At 42.3% G+C, this 8,974-nt stretch overlaps 1 protein-coding gene across 1 annotated transcript; it reads right to left on the reverse strand.

The window, feature by feature from the left end:
• Positions 1-4,983: 4,983 nt before the first annotated feature.
• On the reverse strand, positions 4,984-8,717 carry LOC147605567 (uncharacterized). Its single transcript, XM_086793496.1, has 2 exons — positions 6,528-8,717; positions 4,984-6,353 (listed from the first exon to the last, which is right to left on the reverse strand). Exons 1-2 carry the CDS (start codon positions 8,458-8,460, stop codon positions 5,644-5,646), a joined length of 2,643 nt encoding a protein of 880 aa, XP_086649622.1. The 5' UTR covers positions 8,461-8,717; the 3' UTR covers positions 4,984-5,643.
• Positions 8,718-8,974: the final 257 nt, after the last annotated feature.

The raw sequence follows: 8,974 nt of genomic DNA on the forward strand, positions 1-8,974 counted from the left end.
CTCCCACACATAGAAGCGCTCTCTCTCTCTCTCTCTCTCTCTCTCACACACACACACACACGTGCGCGCGCGCGCATATGCACACATACTTTCTCTCTCTCTCTCTCTCTCTCTCACGCACACATAAACATATGTAAATTGATAGTATATACAATATTATGTTTTAGATACATATACCTATACATAGACACATATATACATGTATTTAAAAATATAAATACAAACATCGACATAATTTAATTAATTTTGATTAAATTTTAATGTGCAAAGATGGGTGATAAGCTGTGGTCACTTTTAAATAAATCATACACACATCGAAGCACACACATACACACACACACACACACACACACACATATACAAACATATATATATGTGTGTGTGTGTGTGTGTGTATGTATGTATGTATGTATGTATAAATGTAAATAAAAACACACACATATGTATATATATATATATATATATATATATATGTATGTATGTATGTATGTAAATAAAAACACACACACACATGTATACACATATATACATATATGTTTTCTATTTAATTTATACTTTTGTTTATATTTTATTAAAAACTACTTTTTATTCTCTCTCTCTCACTCTCTTTCTCTCTCTTTTCACCCTCTCCCTCATTACATCTCTCTCTCTCTCTCTCTCTCTCTCTCACACACACACACACGTACACACCGCATATACTCTCTCTCTCTCTCTCTCTCTCCTCTCTCTCTCTCTCTCTCACACACACACACACACACATGTACACACACACATATACACTAATGCAAACGCACACTCTCTCCTCCCACCCAAACTATCTCTTACGTGTAGAAATTCTCTCTCTCTCTCTCTCTCACACACACACACACACACACACACACACACATGTACACACCGCACATACACTAATGCAAACGCGCACACTCTCCTCCAAACTATTTCCTACATAGAAATTCTCTGCCTCTCTCTCTCTCTCTCTCTCTCTCTCTCTCTCTAATGCACACACATTGCCTCTCTCTTCATGCACACTCTCTCACATAGAAACTCTCTCTCTCTCTCTCTCTCTCTCTCTCTCGCACACACACATACACACACACACACACATACACACACACACACACGCTTAAATAGATTTACACACATATATATAGTTTTAATTAATTAAATTTTAATGGTAGGGATGAGTGGTGAGGTGTGCTCACTCTCAAATAAATGCATCTTACTTGTAATGTCTCTCTCTCTCTCTCTCTCTCTCTCTCTCTCTCTCTCTCTCTCTCTCTCTCTATCTATCTATCTATCTATCACACACACACACACACACACACACATACACATGCACATGCACATGCACACCCTCTTTCTCTCACATACACATGTACACACTCTCAAATGTCGAAACTCTCTCTCTCTCTCTCTCTCTCTCTCTCTCACACACACACACACACACACACACACACACACATGTACACACATGCACATGTACTAATGCAAACACACACTCTTACACATAGACTTCCATGTCTCTGTCTCTCTCTGTGTTTCTCTCTCTTTCTCTCTCTCTCTCTCTCTCTCTCCCCTCCACACACACACACACACATACATACACACACGCTATCTCTCTCCCCTCCACACACACATACACACACGCTATCTCTCTTCTCACACACACTCTCCCACATATAGAAACTCTCTCTCTCTCTCTCTCTCTCTCTCTCTCTCTCTCACACACACACACACATACACACACACATGTAAATATATATTATCTATAATATAGTTGGTGTGCTGAGCAGGTTTTCCAACAAGCCACGAGAGAGTCATTGGAAGGAAGGGATGAGGGTACTTAGGTACATCAGAGGTACTCTTCAGTGTGTGGCATCACTTACAGCATGGGTGACACTCTAATAGGTTATTGTGACTCAGATTGGGCAGGAAATTGTAATGCTAAGAAATCAGTTTTTGGATATTGTTTTTCTCTTGGTTCCAGTGCTTTCTCTTAAACCAGCAAAAAGCAACCTACAGTGGCACTTTTTTCCACAGAGGCTGAGTATAAGAAGGCAGCTTGCTTTGCTGCATGTGAGGTAGTATGGTTGAGGCGAATCTTGGTTTGACATGGGAGTTCAGATCAAGGAGGCGAATCTTGGTTTGACATGGGAGTTCAGATCAAGGAGGCTACAGTCTTGAGGTGCGACAATCAGAGTTGCATAGTTTTATTATATTTAGAGACGTATACTTATACTTGTGCATTTATAAAATAAATAAACACATATTCACATATATTTTTAATTAATATCAAATTTTAATACGTGAGGATGCATGGTGAGGTGTGTTCACTCTTAAATAAGTGTATCTTATATACAATGTCTTTTGTCTTCTCTTTTGCATACATATGTGTGTGATTATGTGTGCACACACACGTATGTGTGATGTGTAATATCTTCACGCCTGCATGTGTCGTGCAAGTGTCTTGATTGTGTGTATGTGTTAGTGTGTATTTGTTGTGTGTGTACATGGTGTGTATGTTTTTATTTATGTGTATCCATAGTTAGTGTCTACTTGTACGTATGTGTGAGCATGTGAATATACTCGTGTGTATAGGTATGTGTGTGCACGTGCAGGTGCATATGTGTGTGTGAGTGTATGCATATCCATGTGTGTGCACATGTACTTGTGTATGTGAGTGTATGCATATCCATGTGTGTGCACATGTACTTGTGTATGTGAGTGTATTTATGTGCTTGTGTGCATGTATACACATATGTGTATATACAAGCTTGAGTATGTGTGCAAGTGTGCATATCTCTATATGTTGCATATGTGTCCATGCATGTGAGTGTGTGTATGTGTGTTTGTATGTGTGTGTGCACGTATCATGTGCTTGTGTGTGTGTGTGTGTGTGTGCATGAACATACATGTGTGTGCGTCGACATACACATAAATCTATTTATATATACATGCTTACATATCTATAGATACACATACATACATAATATATATACACGTGTGTATGTATATCCTCTCTCTACACATGCACATAATATATATGTGTGTGTGTGTGTGTGTGTATGTGCAAGCTTGAGTATATGTGCAAATGTGCATATCCCTATATGTTGCACGTGTGTCCATGCGTGCGAGTGTGTGTGTGTGTGTGTGTGTGTGTATGCGTGTGTGCACATATCATGTGCTTGTGTCTGTGTGTTGTGTGTGTATATGTGTGTGTGCATGAACATAAATGTATGTGCGTCGACATACATATAAATCTATTTATATATACATGCTTACATACGTATAGATACACATACATACATAATATATATACGTGTGTGTATGTATATTCTCTCTCTTACACACATACATAATATATATGTGTGTATGTATGTATATTATACATAATATATATGTGTCTGTGTGTATGTATATTCTCTCTCTTACACATGCACATAATATAATATTAGAAGATATGTGTGTGTGTGTGTGTGTGTGAAGGAGAGGAGAGGGGTGGGCAATTTGCTTTCTAATGTATTATATATATATATATATATATATATAAGAAACTCATTCAATGAGTAAATGGTTTGATGGTGACAACTAATTGTGAGTCCCAATGCATCTAGGCGTGTGGGAAAAAAACCCCCAAACACTTGTCTTCTCTTTTCCTTTCTCCTTTTCAAAAATTATCCCTCTCCTTTCTCCATGTAAAGAGGTGGACACTCTTCCTTTATCTTGTAATAGATATAAATCTATTTATATATACATACTTACATACCTATAGATACACATACATACATAATATATATATGTATGTGCTCTTACACACATACATAATATATGTGTGTATGTATGTATATTACATAATATATATGTGTCTGTGTGTATGTATATTCTCTCTCTTACACATACACATAATATAATATTAGAAGATGTGTGTGTGTGTGTGTGTGTGTGTGTGAAGAAGGGGAGAGGGGTGGGCAATTTGCTTTCTAATGTATTATATATATATATATATATATATATAAGAAACTCATTCAATGAGTAAATGGTTTGATGGTGACAACTAATTGTGAGCCCCAATGCATCTAGGCGTGTGGGAAAGAAAACCCCCAAACACTTGTCTTCTCTTCTCCTTTCTCCTTTTAATAAAAAATTCTCCCTCTCCTTTCTCCACGTAAAAGGGTGGGCACTCTTCCTTTATCTTGTAATAGATATCTCTCCCTATGAACATGTCCGGGATCACACTATGAGTTCTATTACAATTCATTTTGCTATTCCATGGCCTATTGGGAATCCCATGATTCCGGGTCTCTAAACTTAATGAGAAGAGCTTGTTCCCAACTCGCCATGCATCTACAAAGGGAGGTATTGAATACGTTCAAGCGTATTGATAACTATGGTTTCACATTCTTAGCTTTCAACTATTTCACATCCATTTCCATGGCAGCCTTCACTTTCCTCCAAACCCTTCACCTGCATAGAGGTCTTAAGCTCTTTTAACTCCCATCAGACATCCCCAATTTTATATTTAAAGTATGTACATTCGGCCTCACCCTTTCCTCAGAGGCATCCAATTCCACTCTTATGGCTTAAATTACTCCAATCAAATGTGTTCTTTGGGCAGCCATCTCCTGTGCATGGGTCTCCTTCAAAGACTTAATCTCCATTTTCACAGCATCCTCTTGTAGACCTAAGATATCCTTCTTGATGCACATGCATGACCTTCCCATTGTCCACATGGGCATTTAATTTCCTGAAGGTTTCTGTCAAATTACCTTGCAATCCATTCCACTTTTCTGATCTTCTCATTGCATGTAGGTGAATATTGTTTAAGGCTTCTTTAACTGAATCATAACATAATACTTCAATAGGCAAATGTTTTGTCAAATTATGACCTAGAAAAACACACGACAAATGATAATAAAACTTGAGGTAATCATCCAAAAGAAAACTCAATTGTACACACATACTGGCACGGGCACAAAATACATGTTTGACATGAGCAATGCCACATGACACTAATAAAAAACCAAAATACACAAAATGTGGTGGAAAAGATGCCATGTGTTCCAATTGTCAAAGAAGATAATGACAATATCACTATCAGGGGCATCCATTTAGGCACTGAGATACTATCAACTGTAGATGCAAAATTCAGTAACAGTTACAGTTGAGTTGGAAGGACCCCTTTGGGGACAGCACCAACCCCGTCTTAAGTACTGGAGCCAAAAGGATAAGCTGATGTTCGCCGCCGACACGATTTCAATGTGTACTGCATGCAAGCATTCAGGAATCAGGTGGATCATACCAATCCACTTTGGCAGAGTGTATTGCACATCTGAAACATGCATGGCATGTGGATGTAACTCAATTTAGTGAAGCTTGCAAACTTTCCAAGAGAGCTCATGCCAAAGCTCTCATTTTCTTGAGATACTGGAAGTTAATTACATATTGCTATCATACTGTAAAGGAACATGTCTGTTTTTGACAGCAACATGTTTGCAGAGACCACCATTAGCAGGTCTCCGAAAAAAGGTGTCCAGCATTCCCGCAGGAAGAAAAAACAAAGCTCATCAATGCCATGAAATGGCCATCCCTAGGTAGCTTTGTGCTATAATCGTACGGTACTTTTGGACTCCCAATGACAATGGCTTAAACTGGGGTTGAGGCCAGTTGATTAAGAAAGGGGAAAGGGTTTACAACTATGTTTCTTTCAGGGTTTGAGAGATCAGTACTCCCCGAATGCTCTACAAACTCAGCTGGTGACATGTGCTTGCCATGACAACTGCAGACTAGTCTGACCATTCGCCCATTGGCTAAATACATCACTCCACTGATGGTCTTGCCATTAGGTCCTGAGCCAGTTGTTGTCACCCATGGAAGATCGGGGAAGGATCCACTCCTCTGCTTATTGATCACTCCTGACAGCACATGGGGCACCCCCGGACCTGAATGTTCACTTGCCAGCTGACTCTCAGAGCTTTCTTCCTCCTGCTTGGCTTCTATTTTACCCAGTCTCAAGGCACCCGAGTCTGCTGGCATATCCTGTCTCACATCAAGGCAAGGGATAGATTGATCCAGCACACCCGAGTTACGGGGTACTATTCTTCCAGCAAGAGGCCTGCTCCCCTGCCTTTCAATAAGCAAGTTTCTACTGCTGGCTGACTTTTCTTTTCGTGCATTGTCAGTTGAATTATCAGACACCATCCCACTTGCTGAGCTCAACTGTGGAGCTGAGACAGAAATTTGAGATTCTAGTTGCATAACAGAGGGTTGAGGATCTGCTATCACTTGGTTTGTGTAAGATGCTGTTCTCCGTAACCGAGAGAATGCTGACTTCTCAGCACCATCTCTCCAGTTCCCTGGAATCCATCCCAAAAACATCATAAATATACCACAAAAACAAGGCATTAACTCTTTTAAGAACCTTGACAAGCTTCAAGGCATGGTCAAAGATAAACTCCATGAGAAAAGGGGGTCTTGCAAACTAGAAAATCTTTGGCATGAAAGGAAATAACAAAGGAATATGAACTGACCTTCAGGGTTTTCCCCAACACAATCTTTGCTTGTAGTGCTGTTCAAGACGAATGACTGAGGAATTATCCCAGCACGGGTTGTAGAAGAATACCAAGGTCGTATACCATCTGGTGTGGGCATCGACAAACTTGAACTGACAGGAAGGGGGACTGGATTAGGGGTTTGAAGGGACGAGGAGGTGGGGTTACCATTACCATTTTCGCCAACGGTTGTAGTAGGGTATTGCATGAAGCAGGGTGAAGAGAAGTTTACTTGCATGGGCATGGTGGCAAGTGCAGCACCCGGTACAGGATATGAGAATGGGATTGGCAAGACAGGAAAAGGAGGTGGGTATGACATGGAGCTGCTTACCATTGCCATTGAGGGGAACACAGAGGGTGCCATTGCCGCAACGCCATAGCCAGGGTTACTCTCTGTTGCACTCTTCTGGCTTGAAGATTCAAGCTCTGAAGGGTCAATTTGCCCAGTGATGTTTTCTTCTTTGGTTTCCACACTCTCAGTTTCGCTGCAGCTGCTGGGGAAAGATTTGAACCCTGCACCTTCATTCACATACTTTGCCGCCTGGACATTCACATTCATGTTAACAGGATCTGATACACCATGAGGAGCCATCATCTTCTGCATGCTGCCATGGCTAGCTTGAGCATACTCATTAGTCGGTGTTATCAATTTACCACCTTCCATAGGCAGGCTGCCATGATACATATGTTCAAACTCACTTGGCATCATCTTCTGCATGCTGCTGTGATCATGCTCATAAGAGGGCATGCTTGATTTGCCCCCGTTAGCATGCATGCTGCCATGGCAGGCATGATCATACTCACTGGTGGGCATTTTTAATTTGGCCCCCTTAATATGTATGCTGTCATGGCTGGAATGCTCAAGGTCAGTAGTTGACTGAGCCAACATGTTAACATTACCATCTTCCACGTGCAAGGGATGGGTTTCCTGGATGGCCTCTTCAGCATGTGCACCTTGTTTGGTGTTTCTGCTTCTTCTCGCCTTCTTATCATCTCCTTGCTTGGCAGACATACTTTCATCAAGAGGCTTGTGATGTGCTTCTGGCATATCGTCACCATCAACAGAAGGTGCGCCCACAAGAGAGAATTTCTCATTGGGTGAGACACACTGCTTGCTACCGAGGCGTTGAAGGCCGCTGTTTTGCCTGGCCTTTTTTTGCTGTTTCTCTTCTATGAGGGACTTTCTCCTCTTGCGGGCTTCTTGCCTTCTTTGAGCCTGCATCTCCTTCTTTCTTTGCAATTCTAGAACTTCCTGCTGATGATGCTGCAACGAAGCTGTGGGCGGTTCCGGGCTCCTCTCCAGAAGAGACTCTAAACTAGAAACCTGGCGAGAAAAGGGATGATTAAGGACCACATTGCTGTAAGATCGCCTAATGGGCTGGGTTGCTACTTCGTGCATGCCCTTGGCAGGCATCATAACCTGCATAGACGCTGATCTACGGCTCCACATAGACGAAGCTTCATCTTGGAAGGGTTTTGAGCCATCTGATTGCCGCGTATCTTGGCCAAATACAGCACCATTTTTCTGCAGAGCTTGCCAGACCTGGTCGCGTGAGGGGAGGGGAAGCGAAAATGCGGAGTCACTGGCCGAGAAAAGGGCTTTGCCTGCCGTAGTCGCATCACCCTGTCCTCCGAGTGCCGGAGCCGGCTCCGCCATTGCAGCCGCAGAGGCTGATGAGGCGAAATTCCCACTGCGTTGCCTATCTAAGTGACGGTAAACAGGCACAGGTCTTATCATGTCGTGCTGTTTAGGGTTGAAAGCCGAGGAGAGGCCCAAAGTAAGCTCAAGGCAGTGGTCTTCATGCTCTTTTTCCCCTGCGTTATGCGTAGCCGCAGGAATTGTCTCCGCGGAAGAGCTCGATCGGCACAAATTCGAGTTTGTGTCGTCGAAGAAGTTCCGGCACTCACCCATGGCGGTGGAATGGGAAGGCGGGAAGGGCTGCGCCGGAGGGGGTGGCTAACTGTGTCGGAGGAGAAGAGACTCAAGGGAGCTGTCAAGCATGGCGGGCACCTGCGCACAGGTGCAAGTGGACCTTAAGGTGGATAGGTCATTAGTCGCAAAAGCAAAAACTGTATTCAAAACAGACAGAAAGCTGCAAAAATCGAGCAAGATGAAGAAGAAGAAGGACACGTGCGAGTGCCTCGCCTGCTACGAGCGGCATGTGCGGTAGGCCACGATCGTCCACTTTTTCCAAATACATACGTGTCCGCCAATCGTCGCCCGTCACACCAGTCTGCGTGCCACGTGGCTACCCTGCGGCGCGCCAACGCGATAAAATCTCTGATTATTTGCTAAAAACAGAAATTTAGTCGTAAAAAGTTAAAAAAGAGACGTGGACTATGGGGCCCATATCTTGCAATTTGGCAACTTGCTTTGGGTGGGTGCCCCTTTGTCATTCCGCCAACTGGCTCTTGCAAAGGTAATT

This window comes from Cibotium barometz, chromosome 59, assembly GCF_041138505.1.
Source record: "Cibotium barometz isolate CiBa-2024 chromosome 59, ASM4113850v1, whole genome shotgun sequence".
Lineage (NCBI taxonomy): Eukaryota > Viridiplantae > Streptophyta > Polypodiopsida > Cyatheales > Cibotiaceae > Cibotium > Cibotium barometz.